The sequence below is a fragment of the Leopardus geoffroyi genome, chromosome D3 (assembly GCF_018350155.1).
Source record: "Leopardus geoffroyi isolate Oge1 chromosome D3, O.geoffroyi_Oge1_pat1.0, whole genome shotgun sequence".
Classification (NCBI taxonomy): domain Eukaryota; kingdom Metazoa; phylum Chordata; class Mammalia; order Carnivora; family Felidae; genus Leopardus; species Leopardus geoffroyi.
In genome coordinates this window covers 28,601,133-28,624,079 of record NC_059339.1, presented here as the reverse complement: position 1 = coordinate 28,624,079, position 22,947 = coordinate 28,601,133, and the positions used below count along the sequence as shown (strand labels likewise).

At 48.8% G+C, this 22,947-nt stretch overlaps 1 protein-coding gene across 5 annotated transcripts in view; it reads left to right on the top strand.

Annotated features, from left to right (window-relative positions):
- The window catches only part of LOC123588318 (mediator of RNA polymerase II transcription subunit 15), a 69,411-nt gene continuing 46,464 nt past the window's right edge, over window positions 1-22,947 (top strand). For 2 of the 5 annotated variants that reach the window (XM_045459128.1, XM_045459133.1), the window contains exon 1: window positions 1-174. In XM_045459128.1, coding sequence (XP_045315084.1) covers window positions 107-174 — 68 coding nt within the window. In that variant the 5' untranslated portion in view covers window positions 1-106. The remainder of the gene's footprint in view (window positions 175-22,947) is intronic. The other 3 variants (XM_045459130.1, XM_045459129.1, XM_045459132.1) reach the window with 2 other exon arrangements.

Here is a 22,947-nt window from a genome sequence, read left to right as displayed (position 1 = left end):
GGCGGAGGCGCCTCCAACGGCTTCCGGGTTTAGGCCTGGCGCTGCGGTAGAGGCGGCGGCAGCGGCGGCAGAGCGGGACGCGGGCGGTGGGAGCGGAGGGACCGGCATGGACGTTTCGGGGCAAGAGACCGACTGGCGGAGCGCCGCCTTCCGGCAGAAGTTGGTCAGTCAAATGTGAGTAGGGGCCGGTCTAGAGGCCGAGATCCCCGGACCTTTCCCCCCTCAGCCCCCCTGCGCGCGGAGGGCGAGGCCAGGCCGGACCCGTGGGAGACCTAGGGCGGCCGGACCCGCGGGGGCTTGGGGGTGCCGGGAGGCCGAAGGCGCCAGGGACTCGCGTGAGTTACAGGGCGCGGCCGAGCCTTCGGCTGTCCCTTCCGTTCTTCGCTGATACGGACTGTTCGTTAGCTTTCCTGGGGCCGAACTCTGCAAACCAGCGAGCCCTGGGTTATGAGTCATCGTCCTGAGCTTTCTCATTCGTCATTTGTGTGCTTTGGTTGCAGACTTTCCCCTGCTTTGAATCACACTGAATTCGAAAAAGGAAAGGGGCAGCCCGTGGCGGCTTTAGCAGATCTGGATGTTTTGTGATTCCTCTTTAAAGAAAAGCGCATCAGAATGAGAGAAAGAAATTGGAGGAGGATGAGGTTCGGAGGCTAGGTGCTTGGGGCTGAGGGCGGTAGGGGATGGAGAATCTAGGGGTAACCTGCCTCCGCCGCCCCCCCCCCCCCAGTCCCGCCCCAGTGTGGATTTCTCGAGGGGTGGCAGGAAGAGGTTGTCAGGAAGCGACCTTTGGTTGGGAGGACGGAATGATGAGCTGGGGTTAGTGCCTTGTCCCCAGTTTCAGCTGCTGAACCGTTCCATGCTGCCAGTGCGCCCTAGGCTTCACCACCGACTACTTGTTTCGTTTAGCAGTCTTTTACTGAGCTTACTGGTGTGGTGATAGCCACAAATTTACCTGAGACAGCTTCTGCCCTCGGGGAACGCGCTACCACAAAGGAGTAGTTACAGTGCCTTCTTTCTTCTGGGAGGAATTGTCAGTTTGCTTGAGCAGACCAAGAGCAGTCTGTGGAGTAGGTAACGAATAAACTGAGCCCTAAAAAAACAAGTAGGAGTGTGAAAGGCCATCGTTCCAGGCTGAAGAGTGGAGAAGTGTGAATGCTCACTGCATGGAGGACATTGCTGTAGGCTGGTTTCTGGAGTTTGAGGAGTAAGGAGGTTCAGGAGATGGTAATGGAATGAGGGTGAGCAGGTGCTGACATGTTAGTGGTGGGAGTGCTGTGCTAAGGAGTTGAGCCTGTATTTGGCATGTGGCCTGCTTTGAGGTAGTGAAATGCCAAAGTTGGGAAGATTCCCTGAGTCCCTGGAGATGGATCAAGAACAGAGGAGAGAGAGAGAGAGAGGCCAATTAGGCCATTATGAGTTTTGAACTCTTGGGGTTTGGGGACCTTTCATTTTTCATCCCTATATTCTTACTGCTAGATCACTGCCTGTCACGTTGCTCCATAAAATGGTTGTGGAATGACCTAGTCGGCAGGAGATTATAAAGGTCTGCAGTAGACAGTGGTGGAAACTGAAAGAGGAAGACCATTCCAGAGATAGGGGAGAGCAAGCATAGACAGTTCTTGATGACTAACTGGAGGGGGTGGAATGCAGCAGTGTGGAAGGAAGGAAGTGGGATGGAATGCTGGGAAGCCTCTTAGTACAGTGGAAGGCATAGGGACTGTAGAGTTAGTGGCTCTGGGCACTGCCATGGAATAGTCTGGGGACAATTCTGCAGATATTGCAGAATCTGATAATATTGGGGTTTTCTGTTTTTTGGCTTTTGGGGTTTTTTGGATGCCCTGGAGTTGTCTATAGCTGAAATCTTGATGGATGGTCCACTTCAGAGCTCCTGCAAGAAGAGCCCCCAGGGCAGTGATTTCTCTTTGGGGAGACCAAAGAACCAGAAGGATGAGTTGTCATCAAAGGAAATTGGGGAGGGTGGGGGGAGAGTCAGATGTTAAGGAGGGCGACTGAAGAGTCTCTGGGTGTCAAGGACTGACTGTATACTTCATAATTCAACTTCCTTCTGCTTCTAGGGAAGTTGGATTCTTTCTTTTCTTTTCCTTTCCTCCCTTCCCTTCGCTTCCCTCGCTTCCCTTCGCTTCCCTCCGCTTTGCTCCCCTCCCTTCCCCTCCCCTCCCCTCCCCTCCCTTTCCTTTCCTTTCTGCCAGATAGCTGCTTGTGTGTTAGTTTTTCCCTAGTTGCCGTAACAAAATACCACAAATACAGTGGCTTAAAACAACACAAATTTATTACCTGGCAGTTTCTGTAGATCCGAGATCTAGGTGGACTCAGCTGAGTCTTCTGCTTAGGGTCTTACAGAGCTGAAATCAAGATGTTGGTTAGGTGTGCATTTTTTCCCCCAGAGGCTCTGCAGTAGAATTTGCTTTTCAGGCTCATTCAGGTTGTTGGTCAGATTCAGTCTATGTAGTTGTAGGACTGAGGTGTTCTTGTGCCTTACTATTTGTTAGCCAGTGGTCAGTCTTTGTTCCTGGAAGCAGCCTGTATTCAGTCTCACACTTTGTATTTTGGCCCCCTCCATTAGGTGTGGGTTCTTCTACTGCATCTTTCTGACTTCAGCCAAGAAAATTCTCTAGTAAAGACTCAGATTAGATTGGAGCCGCTCAGATAATCCAGGGTGATGTTCCTATTTTAAAGTGCATAACTTTAATTATCTTTGTAAATATAACGTAGCGTGTTCATGGATTCCCATGGACACCTTTGGGAGCCCTTCTGCTACCACTGCTGGGATGAGCAGTTTCAGAGGTTGTCTGCCTAACATGATGTGGTGTTCTGAGTTCGCAGATTTGTCTGTTTTATCTCTATGGTTCACTTTGAAAATCATGATTCTTGGTACCTTGATTTGTTGTGTTCATGGGTTTAATTCTGACTTCCTCTGGTGTTCATGCTGTTGGTTGAAGGTGGATATCTTGGGAAATGTTTTGAACCCGAGTAGTTTATAGATGAGTGAGGGAGTAAAGAAAGCATAGTGAAGAGCTGGGGAGTTTCAACAGAAGGAGAAGCATCTGATAGCTCGTTCACTCTCTCCATCTTGCTCTTGAGTATCTACCAAGAGAACAGTGTTTCAGATCACAGGCCCAATAATCTAGTCTCTTGTCCATCATGAGAAAAAGCAGTTTTGAGTTGGCGCTGGTTAGGAGAGCCCTTGCAGGGACTCTCTAGTATAGCCTCTTCTTAGCCCTCCACCGCCTCTACCTCATTTGGGCCCATTCTGGACTGCACCTCCCCTTGCTCTCTGCTGCCCTGCTGAAAACCTTCTGTGACTTCTCTTAGCATTAATAAGATTCCAGGTGGCCTGGCCTAGTCACCTCTTCTCAAACCCCCCAGCTTGCTCCATTCTCTCTGGTTTTTCAGCTTCTTGAACACTCTAAGTTTTTTTTTCTCTCTTTTTAAACAAGTTATTACCAAGTATTTAGGGTATTTGACAATGGGTAGACTCCCCCCCCCTCCCCCACTTATGACCAGTTTCTCTTCCTTTCCTTTAAATGTCTGCTTAAATAACAAATACTCCAGATCCTTCCCTGCCTACCTGGCCAAAGTGGGTCACCTCCTTCGATGTGTTGGATCTCAGCCCCTTGTAGTTTCTGGTGGGACCCCAGTCCTATGAAACATGGCACCTGGCAAATAAAACACTTGTTGAGATGTGCAAGAGTAAGTGTTTTCCTAGAGGCTGTGTGCACCGCTCTCTCTACAGTGGTCTTCTTTACCTGTGCCAGCGTGCATTGTGAAGCTCTGGAAACCCCATTTTCTCTACTTGTTAGCTCAAGTGACCATGTGCAGGATACTTAACCTTTCTGGATCATCATCTTTATCTATGAAATGACTGGAGTCCAGTCTGTCTTAACAGGGAAGGTGGAGGGAAAAGAAAAAGACCTCCACCTGAGCCCTAGCAGATGCCTCCTCCTTAGGCTCTTGCAGGAGTAGGAGCCCTGGAAGGTGAAGGTGAAACCCCCAAGGCTGGTTATGGGAGTTGATGACACTTAAAGGAGCTCGTGGGGAGGGTAGTTGTGATGTTGTTGGTGAGTTCAGATCATTTCTTCATTGAACATCTACTGTCCCCGCAGCACTCCAGGAGAAGCCCCCCTTAGAGTTCTCAAGCTGGCCTTTGTGGGCCTTGGGCCTTCCTGGGGGAATTGTTGGATTAGTGTTGACCATGGGTCTGGTCTGTAGGATCCCAGAGAACAAGCATGTATTTGTAGTTGCCAGCACTGTGCCTGGAATGGAGTAGGTAAGCAGTGAATGAATGAAAGGACTTCGTCAATCACTTCTTCCGGTTCTTCTAAATTTTTCTTCCATCTTATTCTTGAGACTTTTTATGCCTCCCACTTCTTAGTACAGCATGTTGCACATATAGACATGAAATAAATAAATGTCTCTTGGGTTGAACAGATTGCAGAGGGGAGGAGATACGGGTGGTGGGGGAAGGGCAGCGTGTATCAGGGCTCTCTACTCAAGTGCCAGGAGATTAGGGAGCATGAAGCAGACTCAGGGCAGACAAGTCAGCCTCTGAAAGAGATTTGAGCTCCAAGTTGGGACCTAGGAGATGGAGAGCTTTCTGCCTGTACCATAAGGAGAAAGTTGAGTGCCACTTAGCCAGAAACGTAATAAAACAAAGCAAAACAAAACATAAGGAACAAAGAACAAACAACTGAATAGCAACTTCCAAGGTCCTGGAGAGGCCTTAGGGAAGAAGGATGGGGAGTGCCCTGAAACTTGCATGTCTAGATTCTGCCTGTGGGTTATGTTTTATCCTCCAAGCAGAAGTGAGCGAGTCTTGGGTGAGCTTTTTCTGTGGCTTATCATGTTCAGGCATCCCAACAGCCTGGTACCCTCCTGGTGCGATTCTGGCCCTTGTTTTCCAGTGGGGAAGTTCCTGAGCTCCTCTGCTTTCTTGATAGCCTGGTCCGTATCTCAACAACTGGGCTGGTTTGCAGGCTTCTGTGTATAAGCCACCACTAAAATGTTCATTCCCTGAGGCCAGGGGCCCATCTGTCTGACCACCTTAAGCCTTGCTGCCCCTGACAGCAATCAGGAAGTGATCGTGGAGCCATTGACTTCAAGAGTCTTGACTCTTGGCCCTACTGCCTCTAGACCGGGAGTGACAGTAACCTGAAGGGATGTGAGCCCTCATCTGCTCAGGGGTCCAGGGCTTCCTCAGCAGCAGCAACACAGCAGCTGACATGAACCCCCGCTGCAGGAGGTGACCTATGTTAGCCCATTGACTTCATGCCTGCAGGGTCATTCGATGCACTTGTTACTCCTGTTTTTAAGGGGAAGAAACTGAGGTGTAGAGGAGAAGTCACTGCTGCTTATAGTTATGCTCTGCATATTACAAATGAATGTTTGCTGAACCATGGCAGGACAGGAGAGGCAAACTGCCTTATAATCTGAAAGAGGTCATGCCTTTTTTAGGGGTAGAGGGGAGATGGCAGCTCTGGAAATTAACCCAAGCCAAGTGCCAGTGGGCATCTGTTTTAGCAACTCCCTGTGAGTCAGTGCGACCCAAACAGTGGCAGAAGGGCCAGCCAGCAAGCCTCTGATGATCTTTGGCCTCCACACAGGCTGTAGCCAGCCTCCCAGCCTCACCAGCTCCCTTTTGTAAGAGATCCCACCCACCTGCCACACCTGCAGCCCTTAACATCCATTCCTGACCAGAAGTCTTCCAACTCTTACTACCATTTGTGACAAGGTAGGTGGTTAGCCCAGGCTCCATGTTTGGCATTCCCGGTGGTCACATGATCATCATACCACTGTCATGCAGGGCAGGGGAGTACCCTTTAAAGCATTCCTGGGGCGCCTGGGTGGCGCAGTCGGTTAAGTGTCCGACTTCAGCCAGGTCACGATCTCGCGGTCCGTGAGTTCGAGCCCCATGTCGGGCTCTGGGCTGATGGCTCAGAGCCTGGAGCCTGTTTCCGATTCTGTGTCTCCCTCTCTCTCTGCCCCTTCCCCGTTCATGCTCTGTCTCTCTCTGTCCCAAAAATAAAATTAAAAAAAAAAAAAAACGTTAAAGCATTCCTCAGGGCAATAATGTTGGTTCCATACTAGAGGGCACATTTTTAAAGGAATTCTAATGAATTTTTAAGAATTCAAAATGGAATGTTTAAATCCAGAAACCAAGTAGTATAAAGACCCCATGCCCACGTACCCACATTCAGCTTCAGGCTCAGTCGGTTGAATGTTGACTCTTGAATTTGGCTCAGATCATGATCCCAGGGTGATGGGATAGAGCCCCACATCGGGCTCTGCGCTGAGCATGGAGCCTGCTTAAGGTTCTCTGTCTCCTCCTCTACCCCCTCCCCGGCTTGTGTGCTCTCTCTCTCAAAAATAAATTAAAAAACAAAACCAAACCCTGAGATCAAGAGTCACATGCTCTGCCCATTGAGCCAGCCAGGTGCCCCAAGTTGGAGAAAGTGAACCATGAACAGGAAGACGCAGACAAACCGACATTCCTCACAAGCTGCTGCTGGAGGCACATAAATGAGGCCATTTTTCTGGAAGGCCATTTGGCAATACCGTTTATTCCCGTAAGCTTCAAATGTCTACTTCCTTAGGCGTTTCCTCCAAGGCTATAGGCAGGAGAGTATTCAAAATCTGTTGGCAGTGAGGATGCTCATGTCCACATCAAGTCAGGAGTGGGACAGGGGAGATTAGCCAGCAGTGGAGCTAGATTAGATTTGTTGTGGGATCTGGAGATGGCAGGTTCAGTGCTGCTGTTAAAAATGACATGGGAAGGGCACCTGAGTGGCTCAGGCAGTTAAGCTCCGACTTGGGCTTAGGTCACGATCTCACCGCATGTGGGTTTGAGGCCCGTGTAGGGCTCTGTGCTGACGCCTCAGAGCCTGGAGCCTGCTTCAGATTCTGTCTCCTGCTCTCTGCTCCTTCACCACTCATGCTCTGTTTCTCTCTCTCTCTCTCTCTCTCTCAAAAATAAATAAACATGAAAACAATTTAAAAAAAATGACATGGGAGAGGGTGTCTGGGTGGCTCAGTTAAGTGTCAACTTTGGCTCAGGTCATGATCTCATGGTTTATGGGTTCGAGCCTCTGCTGTCAGCACAGAGCCTACTTCGGATCCTCTGTCCCCCTCTCTTCACCTTTCCTCCACTTGTGCGCTTGCGCTCTCTCTCAAAAATAAATAAACATTAAAATTGCTTAAAAAAAATGATATGAGACGGGGCGCCTGGGTGGCTCAGTTGGTTGAGTATCCGACTTCAGCTTAGGTCATGATCTCACAGTTTGAATTTGAGCTCTGCCTCGAGCTCTCTGCTGTAAGTGCAGAGGCCACTTTGGATCCTCTGTCCGCTCTCTCTCTCTGTCCCTCTCCTGCTCATTCATTTTCTCTATTTCTCTCCCTCTTCCGGTCACTCCCTCCCTCTCCCCACCAATGAATAAACTTTATTAAAAAAAAAAAAAAGATATGGGAGGGGCACCTGGCTGGCTCAGTCGGTAGAACATGTGACTCTTGATCTTGGGGTTGTAAGTTTGAGTCACACTTTGGGGTGTAGAGATTACTTAAAAATCTTTTAAAAAAATGACACGAGAGATGTTCATAACCCAATGATACTGAGAACAGGTTAGCAAGCAGAACATGTGGTCCAGATGAAGTGCCCTGTGTGCACATGAGGAAGATGGAGCCATGGTCACAGATAGCTACCATAAGGTGAAAAGTCTCATGTGTTCTGCCTTCAGTGTGGATGTCCTCCCTCATCTGGGCCCTGAGTGCCACCACAGCCTTCCTACGATGATTCTTTCCACCCCTTTTAAGAAGCATTCTCCTTTCAGTCTGAAACTATCCTTCCAGATGGCTTTCCCACCATGCTGGTATGAGAGGCCCAGCCAGATGCTCCCTCCTCCATGCCAGACCCTCTGGTTTCATACTTCTCTGTTCTTTCTCTTCCCTATTGGAGGTTTGGCTTTGGCATCATCCCCTTCTCATGAGCCCTGATGGCTCAGACCATGGCAATTCTTACTTCCTCTTGAGTTTGTAGGGCCCGCACTGGGTGCACCCTGGCATGTACTAAACAGATTAACTCTTTTTTGCTATTTTTACACTCATCATTATTTTTTTGCCTTGCCAACAGTATTATGAATTCCTAGAGTGTAGGATCTGGTCTTATACCTCTGCATCTCATTGAGCTCCTGGCATGATGCCTTGGCTTAGATAAGAGGTGCATAATAATCACAGGTAGGATGGTGGAAAGCAGTGCTGGCTTCTCTTCTGATCGCCTTCCAGGGCTTTCTCTCCATCAGTGCTACCTAAACATTGAACGACTTCGCATTCTGAGCCTTTTTTTTTTTTAAATCAAGACATTTATTTAAAGATGGAGAGTTCAGGGGCGCCTGGGTGGCTCAGTTGGTTAAGCATCTGACTTTGGCTCAGGTCATGATCTCCTGGTTTGTGGGTTCAGGCCCTGCGTCGGGCTCTGTGCTGACAGCTCAGAGCCTGGAGCCTGCTTCAGATTCTGTGTCTCCCCCTTTCTCTGCCCCTCTTATGCTCATGCTCTGTCTGTCTCTGTCTCTCAATAATAAACGTTAAAAAAAAAAAAAAAATTTAAAGATGGAGAGTCCAGGCAGTTAGTAGGTGGTTCTGTTTAACAGATAAACAAATGAGTATCCAATCCTGGAGAACAAAGAAGATACGTTAGAAGCCCAGGCATAATAATCTTGAAACCTATACTGTGATGGAGATGCTCCCTTCCATTTTAATAACAAATCACTTGCTAACATGGTGAGGGTTAATAAAGATCACTGATTGAATGAGTTAAGTATCTTGAGGTGGCATAGCTGTTACTTAGAGCAGTGAGCCTTTGGAGAAGACATTTGACCTCTTGAAGTCCCTGTTCTCCTTACTTTGAGCTTTTTATTTTGAGAGTGTTTCAAACCTGCAGAATTGTAAGGATAGTATAGAGTGCTTGGGTATACCCTTCCCTCAGGTTTACCCATTTTCTCATTTATACACATCTTGGAGCTCATGCTTGGTGAATGACAGCCAAGTTCCATCTTGCTCCCTCCTCCTTCTGGACCCTGTTTTCTCTTTGCCCATGGCCCCACAGTCTTCTCTAAGTTCCCCACCTGGGAATCTGCTGGGGGGGGGGGGCGGGGTAGGGGTGGGTAGGGAATAGGAGTGACCCAGCTGCCTTTGAGCTGACCCACTCACATCCAGTCCAGGAGAGGGACAGGCAGGTGGGCACATCCAGACTAAGGGGCCTGGACCAGAACTCCCCCCTCTCCACACCTCCAGAGGCTCATCCTCCTTTTCTGCCCCCTCTCCCCTTTCTGACTCCCTCTCAATCCTCATCAGAGGTGATGTTTTATTGAGTGATCTGGCCACTGTGTGTGGCATGGAGCACCTGTTACAAAGAATGCCAGATTTGCTCTGAGAAGCCCTGATGGAACACTCTGTGCCCTCCAAAAGCCATGGGTCTGCTCTGATTCATGCTGGAGGGATTCAGGCCTGTGAAAATGCAGAGCAAATCCTCACCAGGTGCTGTGTACTAGGAACTCAGGCTCAAGGCCAATCCAGTCCAACCTGGGGAATGGGGTCAGGGCTTAGGAGCTCTGGTTGTCTCACATGGTGCCTCTCTATATTGAAGTATAACAAACCTACTTCAGTGAATGACAAAAGGACACATCTTCAGCATGACACTACCAGATGAATGTTCACACATGAAAACACCCCCTTAGCCACAGCCCAGGCCTGCCATCTGGAACAGGCCCAGCACCCAGCAGGCTCCCCCCTGTGCTTCAGCCAATGTGCCCCCACTCTTCTGGCTTCCCAGGCCAGGGACACGTTTGTTCCTAAACTTCCCTGTCATTGGAGTCACACCATGTCTGGCTTCTTTCACTCAGCAGCTTCTTTCAATTAGCATGTCTGTGATGGGTGATCAACCTTTTAGGTAGCCATTCTTACTTATGCCATGTGTCATCCATTGTGCAACTCTACCCCAGATCACTTTTCTGTTCTGTTCTACACTTGATGGACGTTGGGGTGCAGTCTGCCAGACAGTTTTCCCAGGTGGTGTGTATCCATTTACTTTTCCCACCAGCCACGTGGGGTGTTCCCCTTGTCAGACATCCTTACCAACATCTGACATTGTCAAGGAACCTGCCTTTATAATAAGCATCCTTGTTGATTTTGAATGCATACTCAAATTTGAGACCCACTAGGTGCCACGACAGTGGGAATGGAGAGGATGATTTAGGAGGGAGAGATCCTATATGTAAGGAAGCTTTGAAATTCGGCAACTGTGTGTACGTGCAGGAGGAAGGGGAGGAGAAAGACACAGATATGCACCCCTGAGGGAGATGGGCCCTGATTCTGTGCTGCTTCTGACAGGTGGGGTACAAGGTGATGGTGTATAGGGACGCCTGGGTGGCTCAGTCAATTAAGTGTCCAACTTCAGCTCAGGTCATAATCTCTCTGTTCATGGGTTCGAGCCCTGTGTCAGGCTCTGTGCTGACAGCTTAGAGCCTGGAGCCTGCTTGGGATTCTGTGTCTCCCTCTCTCTCTGCCTCTTCCCTGCTCGTGCTCTGTCTGTCTCTCTCTCAAAAATAAATAAACATTAAATAAATGAAAAAATTTAAGGTGATGGTGTGTGGAGTGTGTGGGGTGTCAGCCCTTCCAAGGAGAGAGTCCAGTGGCCAGTGGGTGATGCAAGGAACAAACTTGGAAGAGCAGTTAGCTGCAGTTGTGAAGTGGGTGGGAGTGGCAGAGGAGGCCAGGCAGAAGTCTCTGGCAGTGGGTGTGGTGGGCAGAGGAGATGTGCGGAGAGACTGGGGTGGGGCGGTGTGGGCATGGGAAGCCAGTCCCAGCAGCTTGGGCCTGCCTCTGTCTCCTGTTTTGGTCATTGTGTTCAGGACTGATGGGTGCAGTACTTAATTCCCTTTCAGATAACATTGTAGAGGATTTCAAAACAGGAAGATGTTTTCCATACTCTCTCTACCCAGAGATGGCTATTGCTGACAGTTTAATTTTTTCTCTTCAGTCCTGCTTCTGTGGGTGTATGCTTTGATATATATGTATTTTACTTATTTTTAAAATGTATTTATTTTTTAATTTTTTTAAATTTACATCCAAGTTAGCATATAGTGCAACAATGATTTCAGGAGTAGATCCCTTAATGCCCCTTACCCATTTAGCCCATTCCCCCTCCCACAACACCTCCAGTAACCCTGTTTGTTCTCCATATTTAAGGGTCTCTTATGTTTTGTCCCCCTCCCTGTTTTTATATTATTTATGTTTCCCTTCCTTTATGTTCATCTTTTTTGTATTTTAGTATATGTGCTGCCGAAGCGAGCACGCATCTTTTTTGTATTTTAAAGCCCTCCTGTGAGTGAAGTCATATGATATTTGTCTTTCTCTGACTGACTCATTTCACTTAACATAATACCCTCCAGTTCCATCCACGTAGTTGCAAATGGCAAGATTTCATTCTTTTTGATTGCCGAGTAATACTCCATTGTATATAGATACCACATCTTCTTTATCCATTCATCCATCGATGGACATTTGGGCTCTTTCCATACTTGGGCTATTGTTAACAGATAGTGCTACTATAAACACTGGGGAGCGTGTGTCTCTTTGAAACAGCATACTTGTATCCTTTGGATAAATACCTAGTAGTGCAATTGCTGGGTCGTAGGGTAGTTCTAGTTTTAGTTTTTTTGAGAAACCTCCATACTGTTTTCCAGAGTGGTTGCACCAGCTTGCATTCCCACCAACAATGCAAAAGAGGTCATCTTTCTCTGCATCCTCGCCAACATCTGTTGTTGCCTGAGTTGTTAATGTGAGCCATTCTGACAGGTGTGAGGTTGTATCTCATTGTGGTTTTGATTTGTATTTCCCTGACGATGAGTGATGTTGAGCCTTTTTTCATGTGTCGGTTGGCCATCTGGATGTCTTCTTTGGAGAAGTGTCTATGCATGTCTTTTGCCCATTTCTTCACTGGATTATTTGTTTTTTGGGTGTGGAATTTGGTAAGTTCTTTATAGACTTTGGATACTGACTCTACCTGATACGTCGTTTGCAAATATCTTCTCCCATTCTGTCGGTTGCCTTTTAGTTTTGCTGATTGTTTCCTTTGCTGTGCAGAAGCTTTTTATTTTGACGAGGTCCGAATAGTTCCTTTGCTTTTGTTTCCCTTGCCTCTGGATATATGTTGAATAAGAAGTTGCTGCAGCCGAGGTCAAAGAGGTTTTTGCCTGCTTTCTCCTTGAGGATTTTGATGGCTTTCTGTCTTAGGTCTTTCATCCATTTTGAGTTTATTTTTGTGTATGGTGTGAGAAAGTGGTCCAGGTTCATTTTTCTGCATGTCGCTGTCCAGTTTTCCCAGCACCGCTTGCTGAAGAGACTGTCTTTATTCCATCAGATATTCTTTCATGCTTTGTCAAAGATTAGTTGGCCATACATTTGTGGGTCCATTTCTATCTGGTTCTCTATTCTGTTCCATTGATCTGAGGGTCTGTTTTTGTGCCAAGATATGTATGTATTTTAAATATGTGAATATATATGTGTGTGTATACACACACAAACACACACACACACACACACACACCTGTTTGTTTATTTATACCTGTATATTTTTATACTTGAACTCTTTTTTTTTAACTTTAATTTTTTAAAATTTATACTTGAACTCTTGAGTTCAGTTTGAGTTTTGGCTTTTTCACAGCTCAGATTGTGTTCATCTCCTGGGGGTGACTCTGGCTGGGACCTGTGTGCCTATGGCCCCGGTTTATATGAGGCATGGACACAGCAAAGCTTCTGGCCAATGGGACTCTTCCCGTGGTTGGGTTGTGAGGAACTGGACTGACCTGTGGTGTGGGAGCAGATTTCTTAAGACATTTATTGGTTGCTGCCTTCCAGAGGGCCATGCTTCCCTAGGCTGAGGGGGACTGTGCAGCCAGGGTGACTCAGAGTGCATGGTCACTCCCTGTGTGACAGCCAAGATGGCCTCACAGTGAGGCAGTCTTGGGAGTAAGCCTTCTCCAAGCTCCTCTGCACAGTCATCCTGCATGCTTGACACAAGCTTTTTATTTACTATCTTGTTAAAAGTTCCATTATGGCCTTTTCCAAATATTTGCAGAAGTAGAGATAGAAGAATGTTCTCTCAGGTACTTGGAGAGTTAGCAACATATGGCCAGTTTCACCCATCCCTCTCCACCCACTCCTGGACTATTTTCAATCACATTCCAGACACCATATGATGTCAACTGCTAGTCCTTGAGTGCAGATCTGTAGACGATAGGGCTTTACTCTCCAAATACCACAAAATCATGTGAGATAAGCATTTTATTTATTTATTTATTAAAAAAAATTTTTTTTTTAACGTTTATTTATTTTTGAGACAGAGAGAGACAGAGCAAGAACGGGGGAGGGGCAGAGAGAGAGGGAGACACAGAATCGGAAGCAGGCTCCAGGCTCTGAGCCATCAGCCCAGAGCCTGACGCGGGGCTCGAACTCACGGACCGTGAGATCGTGACCTGAGCTGAAGTCGGAGGCTTAACCGACTGAGCCACCCAGGCGCCCCAGCATTTTAATAAATTATTGGCTTGGCAGAGAGAATCCTCAGCACGTGGTTGCAGGCCTGGAGCCCAGAGGCCAGTGCCTGAACAGGGATCTCGAGGATTCTCCTGGACCTGTTGAGGCCAAACCAGCAGATTGGAGTAAATGACAAAGTTTGTAAGTCTTCTGAACTAGCTCAAATAACAACATGCTCTTTTCAGGGCAATGATATTCTCTCTAGGAGTAGTTCTTCTGTTGATCCAGTTCGTTGGGGATTGAGAAATCTTGAGGGCAGAATTTGGAGAGCTTGATCAAACAAACCAAGAGGAATGTGAGAAGAAAGTGCTTTCAGTCTCTTGTGTTTGTATGATTAAGAAATTTCTTTCTGCAAGACTAAAATATTCTTTCCTTACATGTAGGTGGCTGGCTAAATTCTGAAATACGGATTTTTATCTAGTTAGAAAACACTTTATATTTCTTCAAAAAGTCAGAGAACCGGAATGCAGAAGGATGGCAACAAAGAAAAGGAAGCAGTTGTATTCTGCTAACGGCTACCTGTGAGGTCAAGAAGGCCCACTCCCTGTTGAGGCCAGGTGCTTGCATTGGTTACTATTGGTGATTGAACAATTGGTGTCTAGTCATTGCCTGCCTCTTAGATGAAACCACCTGGGGCAGTAAACCGCTGCCACGGAACTGAGAGGAGAGGAGACCAAGAGAGGCACGGGAGGCTGCTCTGGAGCTTCCTAAGGACTTGGTAAAGGTCGAAGACCCAACTGAACAGTCCTGCGCTTTGGGGGGTGGGATGGACAGGAAGGGGCTTTTTCAGCTGGATGGGAGGATGCAGGGGACTGCTTTGCTCAGGACTTCTCTGACTGAGGGGCTGTGGAATGTGTGGTAGGCTTTTCAGGATGCTCCTGGGGTCAAAATTGGCAATGAAGTGTGAGCATCATGTCTCCATGTTGTCTGAGTCTGGAAGGATTAGAAAGGTGAAGGAGGGATGCCTGGGTGGCTCAGTTGGTTAAGTGTCCAACTCTTGATTTTCAGCTCAGGTCATGATTTCACAGTTCGTGTGTTCGAGCCCTGTGTTGCTACAATGTCAGCACACAGTTTGCTAGGGATTCTGTCACTCTGCCCCTCCTGAACGCTCATGCTCTCTCTCAAAATAAATAAATGATAATAAAAAAAAGAAAGGTGGAGACCCCTCCCCCCTTTTTTTTAAGTAATCTCTATGCCCCACATGGAGCTTGAACTCAAGAGTCACATGCTCTACCTACTGAGCCAAGCAGGTGGCCCGAGGAGACCCTTATTAACAGCTGGTGTTCACTAAGTATTTCTTTGTGGCAGAGTCTGTGGCACACTCTTTATGTGGATTTTGTCATTGAACTTTCAATTCTTATTTTATCAAAGTAATATATGCACATTCAGTTTTAAAAGTCAAGGAGTGGTAAAAGACAAGAAACCGTAGTGTGTCCCCACTCACTGAGTACTCCCCTGTGACTCTCTGCTCTTCCTTCTGGCATGTGCCTGTGATTCCGTGTAACGTGCATGTGCCTCTATCTCAGGTCATCACGTTTATGAGTTTCATAAATTATCTATTGACTTTCTCTGTAGCTCCCTTTACACAGCCATTAACTGTGCTTCTCCCTCGTTCTGCCAGTATTTTACCTTCTGGGTAAATCCGTAAGGAATACTTACGTTTTATGCCTATACAAATGATATCCTACAGATGACCATTATTTTTTTTCTCCAGAATTAAATTGCCTTCTTAAAAATGTGCCCAGTTTTCTGTGTACCTGTGGCTGACTTTTCCTGTATCTTCCAGTCACCGCTCAGTACGGTCATCCCCACGCTCAGTGCTGCCAGGCTGTCTGTCAGCTCTGGCTTTTTCCCTGGACTTCCCTCTGGAGCTCTCATGGGCACAGGCCAGAGGCAGTGCTAGTCTCTTGAGCTGCACAGCTCCATTGTTGGGTTTCTTGTTTCCTGTATCCTGTGGTGTGTTCTTTTTGGTTCACTCCCTCATCCCACTAGCTTCTAGAGAAAGAACTCAATTTCTGGAGGCCATGTCCATTTGGGTGCACATGGGCTTCTGGTTTGGAAATACTAACTCAAGGATTGAGAAGTGCATCCTGCTGTTTTCTTGTTTCTCGTGCTGCTGCTTGTGCGGGCCCAGCACTTCTCCCAGTGAGCTTCGAGGCGACTTGTCTCATTGCCACAACTCCTGTCTGGTGCTTCAGGGAAAGTTCCTCCAAATCATGTCGTGTCACGTTCCTTCTGCTCCCTGTGTTCCCTCTGCCCCCCTGTGTCTGAATGTTGGCCCTTTGGTCCTCTTGTAATTTATCTTTTATCTTCTATATCCATCTCTTTGTCCTTTTGCTGTGTTCTGTGGGAGATTTCAGTTTTATCTCTGACTTTTCATTGCCAACATGCTTTTAATTCTAAGAACTCTTTGCTTTGCTTTTTGTAACCTGACTTCCTGTTTTGTAGACTCCTGTTCTTGTTAAATGGATGCAACGTCTTATCTTTGGATAGTAAAGATAGTTTCTTGGCATTTTTTCTCATGGGGTCTTCATCTGCCACGTAAGGGTGTCTTGGGAATCCCTTGGTTGGTGGCTCACCTCAAGAGGACAGGGGTACCAGGAAGGCAGGCGGATGCTTTTAGCACAAGGGGCTTGTCCACAGGGAGCTTCCCCAGAGGTTCATGTAGCTTTAGGCTCTGTGTCTTTCCTCCAAAACATGGTCTTCTAAACACTGGGCTGTAGAGTGAAGGCCTGGGTGCTACATTGGAGGAAGCCACAGGTGGGCAGAAGGGAGACAGGTGGGCTTCAACAGTTAGTGTGGATCTAGACACTCAGTGGCCACATAGTTCACTTTTTTCATTATCCTCCCCTTGCCCTCTCACCTGGGTGGGTTGACCCCTCCCAGTGCAGTGACTCTTCTCCAGAGAATAAATCTCTGGTATCTGCTGGTGTGGGAATGGTTACCCAGCAGTGTGAAGTGGAGGAGGGGATGCGGGGAAGGCTTTCACACAGGAATCTTTCCATTTACCCTTGATTCCTGAGTGCCTGGCACACCCTGTCCTGAGCTTTGCCAAGATCCGGAGCTGTCACTGGGTTGGCCCTCAGCCCTCCTCACTGTCACTTACTTAGGACTCTGCTTTCTTAGCTTGCCGTGTCTATCACCACTGGACCATCAGCTTTCTAGATTCTAAAATCCTGTTGTTGGAGCCATTACTCCTGTCCTTCCTGGCTTTGTGAGTTTGTGTTAAAGAAAAGCAAAATCCCCCTTTATCGGTAGTTTTAGTGGGGTTTTAAGACGGAACAAAATTAGACGTGCAGGTTCAGTTCCTTATGCCAGCCTGGAGGTTCATATTTAATTTTATTTTTAAATGAAATTATTGCAGGGAACATATTTATTTGCACTGTGGCTTAAGCTAGCTTAATTTAAGTCAAAACTGTGTTTCCTGCTCAGGACCAGTGTAGTGATTTGGTTTCCTTCTGTCTTCACTTCCTGGCCCTTCTAGGGGTGGGCTCATAGGATTCCTCCTCTGGGGCAGGGCAGAAAGTTTGGGATAGGCCTCAGCCATGGGCAATGCTTAGACCCAGCCGGCATTTAGAGAGGGTGGGACAGCTCTCTGTTGTGCTGGCCTGAGCTCTGCTTTACCAAACAGAGCATTCCTGGGCTGTGCCACAAGTGCTGGGAGCTTACCCCCATACATACACGACAATTGCACAGGCATGGGGTGAGGGTGGGGTGGGTGCTGTCCTGAGCACCTGATAGGGAAGCAGGGATGCCAGAGCCTTGCTTCTCTGGTATCAGCGGTGGACTTGAAGTGCCCAGGGTCTGGAATATCAGGGGCACCTTTTCCTTATCTCTTTGGTAGATGGTTGGTAAAATTGTGGTAGGATTCTTTTTTAACTTGGCAAGATCTTTTTCCCTATATGGTGTCTGCTTTTGATGGTGTGCTTAGGAAAGCCTTCCTCATCCCAGTGTTATGTAAGTATTCTCCTGTTATCTTGAGCTTCATAAGATTGGGGCTTTTACACAAACAGGGTGAAGAGTCACCTTGTAAACTGCAAGGTCCTAGGTAGTTGAACAGACTCTTTGCACATGCAGGTGCCACTTCATCTGGAGGCTTCTCTTGTAGGGTGGGGAGAGGCGGGGCTGGCAAAATTCCTGCCCTGTGAGAGGTCAGTTGCTTGATGGTTGTGTGGTTCTCAAATGAGGAGAGGTTTCCTCGGGGCAGAACAGAAGCCTCACACAGATAGATGGGCATCCTGTCCATCTGAAGCTAGCAGGGTGAGTCTGTGACCCAGAGAGGAAAGAACCTTTCTGCTTTAGACAGCAGCAGGAGACCAGACGGGCTCGCTCTTCTGTGAATGTGAGCACACGTTCAGCAATGGCAGAGGTGGTTGAGTCTGGAGAAGCGTGTGGCATTGAAGAGGGTGCCGTCAGGAGAGGTGGAAAGACCCTTGGGTGTGAACCAGGGCCCTTTGGAATGGAGCATGATGGGAGGGTCAGGCAGCCGGAGAGCAGGGAAGGCCGCTTAATGTTTCTCATCAGCATACCCACTCAAAGCCCCTTCCTGAGAAGTGTGCAGCCGCTGGGGCACACTTCCAGGTGGCTCGGCTTCAGTAGGAGAGCAGCTCTGCCTGAGGGAGACTGCTGTCATCTGCTAGGAAGGGAGCGACACCAGCATCATCGAACGTTGGAGGTATTTTGGGATGCAGTCTTACTGCGCAGTTAGGCAGACTGCTTTCTGATTTCTGTAACACACCCTAGTGCTTCCTGTGTGCCAAGTGCCTGACATCATTACTGTAATCCTCAGACCAGCCCCATGAGGTAAGGACACACCGCGTCTGTATCCAGATGCTGTATCCAGGGTCACCGGCTGGGGGGTGGAGTCGCAAGGGGCAGGCTGGGAGCATTAGCACACTTGGAGCTTACATCCATGCATACCTTCCCAGGACACAGTTTGCTAGTTTTTTTTGCCTTATCCTGCACTGATTTGTGTTACAAAGAATATGAACCAACTCCAGTTGACAAATTGAGTTTCCCAATTTGGGGACAGAAAAAAGTGTAGGCCGGATGCTGGACAGGAGCTGTGCAGGCTGTGCCAAGGCTGGACCTGTCCTCACACCCTGACTCTTCTGTGCACCTGCCTTCATTCTAACCACAGCCCTTTCAGAGAGCTTCTTTATGAGGAGCATGTGTGTGTATGTGTGGGGGGGAGATGGAGTGCCTCTGCCAAGACCCAGAGCTGGCCAGTGGCCAGGCTGGAATTTGAGCCCCAGTATGTGTGATTTCTGGGTGATTCTGGAGCCCAGGCCCTTCTTCCTCTGTCTGTTTCCTGCAGGTCCAGTGCCCAGCACTTCCACCCATCTTGGCACATACCTTTCCTGTCACCCTGGCTTCTGCTGCCTGGGTGTGCTTATTCGAGGATTGATTTCTCCTGTATCTGCCACACTGATTCTCGATTCTGTATATTGTGACCTGTCAAAATGCATGGCATTACCACTCCTTGTGTTAAAAATAGGCAGTTATGTGGTACTGATTACTGCCTGCTGCATACCAATCTCTGCTTTCAAGGTGTTCATAGGACAAGCAGGGCTGACCGACAGGGAGCTGACAGTTCCCACAGGAGCTGCCTCGGGTGTGGCCAGGGTGACCATGAGGTTTCTCTGAGGCAATGAGTGGGGGTGCCTCGGTAGGAGCATGGTTGGAGGGCCCAACAGGCAGGGCTGGGGGGATGGTTGGGCAGTATACTTGGCAGCAGGGCTCTGGGGGGCTGAGGGAGTGGGCTCCACAGCTGTCTGCCTTGCTGGTAAGGAGCGAGGCCCTTGAGGCAGGTGGGGACAGAGCCTGGGTCACTTCCCACTCCCACTGGCAGTCATGTGGCTTGGGAAGCTGGCAGAGGTGGTAGGAGTGGGACCGGGAGACAGAAGCCTATGAAGAAGGACCACCAAAGGTACAGTGAGAGATGGGGTGAGGACTTGGATTTTAAGGAACAGAAGTCAGAATTAGGAAGTGAAGAGGGGGTTCCCAGGTTTCCAGTGTGGGCAATTGGTGGACATAGAGCTGAGGTTACAGGGTTTTTTTTGTTTTGTTTTTTTGTTTTTTGGTGTGTCACTGTCCTCTGCTCAGGCAGGGTCTGGACAGGAAGGGCCTCCTCTGACCTCCTGGGAGGGGAGTTCACAGGGCCTGTGGGGTAGATCAGGTCCTCCCCCAGGAAACTCTGGTCTAAACCAGATACCAGTTGAACCCTGACCAGGCCGACTGGTGTAGCCATGGCAAACAGGAGGAAGCTATACCAGGGGAGCTGTGGAGCCCAGCTTGAAAGGGAGGACTGCTTGCTCCTGAGCCAGTGTCAGTCCTCCATCCATCTCAGAGGCCTGGGCATGCCCAGGCAGTGGCCACCAGACAGGCCCCTCTGTTAATGGTGCTGCCACCTTCCTGTCAGCCTCAGGGTTAGGAACGGCTGCCTTGGTATCGGAACTGGGGCAGGACCACCGATTCGGGTCCACCCTTGTGAGCTGATCCTAGTTTTGCTCCCTGACCTCCCCCAGCTGGGCAGGCCCTTGGCTTCCCCTCACTGACCTCAGGCTTGCTCGTGTGTGGGTGGAGCTCACTAAGACTTGTTTGTTCTTCTAAGTTGTTTTCTCTGAGGCTGTAACCACCACTCTGTCTTTAGATCTATTTTCTTGTGTGCTAGTTTGACTTTGTTGAGTGACAGTTGCTGGAAGGGGTATGTTTTCTGGAGACAGAGGCTGAGGAGTGGCCATCCAGGTTCAGCTGCTTCTGTAGGCATCGTGGGGACAGAGCACAGGGGGCTGTGGAGAGTAGCTGGTCCTGCATCTGCTTGGGGGCTGCCCTGAATGTGGGGCTGGGACCCACAGCAGCCTCATGCAGTGAGCACGTTGGTCTTTGGTACAGAAGGAGGAAGGGACACCACCCTTAACCACTGATGTGAGAAACTGTTCCCTGTGCAGTTAGAACCAGATAATGGACGGCAAGATGCTGAGCTGGCTGAAAAGGAAAGGACAGGGCCTCCTTGGGGAAAGCGTGGGGTGGTAACAGAGAGCAGAACTGCCTGGTTTCTTTTTTGCCTCATCTTCTATTCTGTGGAGCGTGATCTGCAGACTAGAAACAGGAGCAAAAACATTTTTAAAAAATATGGTTTGCAGAACTGAAAATAGTGCTCAGGGCCCTCTTCACTCTTTAGCCAACAAACATGCAGGGCCTGTTTGGACAGGTGTTGTGTGCAGCAGTGGAAAGGACACGTACGTGACATGGGCCCAGTGCTGCCTCGCAGAGCCCTGGCTCCCGGCTGAAGAGTGGCCTTCCTCCTTGGCTCCATAGCTGCTCAGCCCCTTTGGTGGACGTTTATTCTAGTTCTGTTTGCTCTTGTTAAGGTGTGTGTTCTAGCTTGTCAAGAGAGGCCTGTTTCTGGCCTCCTGTCTTGATGATGCTCCTCAGGTTCTTTGAGTCACAGCCAATGACCACACTGTCCGTGTCCTCAGTGGTGTCGCCCTGACCAGGATGGGGCAGGGCTCCTCCCTCCGCACATCTGGGATCTGGTGCCTTCGGACCTGGCAAGGTCCCCCCCCCCCCCCCCCGCTTCAAAGCTATTAAGCTGTTGTCTGTGTCTTGTCTCTGTGGATGGTGCCAGGTGTCTTTGCTGCGGTCAGAGTGCACGGAGTTTTTTGTGGGGCCTGTGAGTCTGCTGACTCCATTAAAAGTGGCCAGCCAGCAGCTTGGGAGAATTGCTTTCAGCCAGCCAGGAGCCTGCCTAAGCCCTTGGAGATTGCTTGTCTTGGGCACAGAGCCCATCTGCGTAATCGAGTCCCCCTCTCAGAGCCCTCAGCCCTTCCTCTGCCTTTTTGTGCTTCACACCTTGGTTTCTGGCTCCACCTTCTATCCATGGCCTCTCCACTTCTTCTCAGCCAGCCTTCAGCATGTTCCACTGACCAGCAAGTACCCTCTTGCTGTGTCTACTTCTCTCCCCTCACCTCCTGCGGCTCTGTGGCCCTCAGCCCTGGCAAGTCTCCATGGCAAGGTTTGCCTCACACTGCTATTGGAAGGTGGGGAAGGGAACAGGTATGGCCTTGGGGGCTTGGGGGCACAGGTGAGTTGTCCTTCTGAAAGCGGGTTTGCTCAGTCAGTTCTCTTGTCAGAAATGCTCAGTGACTTAGAGCCTAACTGGGTGACGACTCTTTTTTTTTTTTTTTAAATTTTTTTTAACGTTTATTTATTTTTGAGACAGAGAGAGACAGAGCATGAACAGGGGAGGGGCAGAGAGAGAGGGAAACACAGAATCTGAAACAGGCTCCAGGCTCTGAGCTGTCAGCACAGAGCCCGACGCGGGGCTTGAACTCACGGACCGTGAGATCATGACCTGAGCCGAAGTCAGACATTTAACCGACGAAGCCACCCAGGCGCCCCTGGGTGACGACTCTTGATCTCCACATATGGATGCCTGCCTCATGCTGGCTCAGTCCTCTGAGCCTGCCACCCTCACTTCCCCACGAGGTTGATCTCGTGTTGTCCTTCTGCATTGTTCCTTTTACTCCATTCTTGTGGCCCTGATCACATTGCCCCTCGTGCGTGTGTCTGCTCCATCCTGACTGCCTTGTTAACAGGAACATGTTGTTGCTTCTTTGCCTCGGTGGAAGTTGGGGAAGCAGATGGGGGTAGGGACTCTGAACCCATGTGTTTAATGAGTTACCCAACAGTGTAATGGGTCAGTGTCATTTTATGCTTCTTTTACACATTAATACAGATTTGTCCAAGTCTTAGAATCTAGCCTCCTTTCTGAATTTAAGGATCACAAACATGATCCTGCAGCCCCATTTGCATACTCTTCCAGTACCCTGGGGTTTGCTTGTTTGTGTGGAGCAGTCAGTAGGCTTTCTAGCACCACTGGACCGGGCGTGTTTATTTTTATTTTTATTATTTTTTTAATGTTTCATTTATTTTTGAGAGAGAGAGGGAAAGTGCACGAGGGTGAGTGGGGGAGGGGAAGAGAGAGGGAGACACAGAATCTGAAGCAGGCTCCAGGCTCTGAGCTATCCGCGCAGAGCCTGATGCGGGGCTCAAACTCATGAACCTTGAGATTATGACCTGGGCTGAAGTCGGATGCTTAACCGACTGAGCCACTCAGGTGCTCTGGATCAGGCTTTTTTTAATTCTCCTGTGGTGAGGCAGCAGCTCCCTGACGTGCTCGTTCATGTGTTTATCAGCATGCCCAGCGCTGGGAAAGAGGGCAGGCTCTGAGCAGATGGGCCAGTCCCTGGGACCCAAGCCTAACATGCCCCTTCCTTTCTGACACACACAAATGTTCTTCTTAGCTTTGTGTGTGTTCGGCAGGGTGTGTGCTGCCATTCCCAG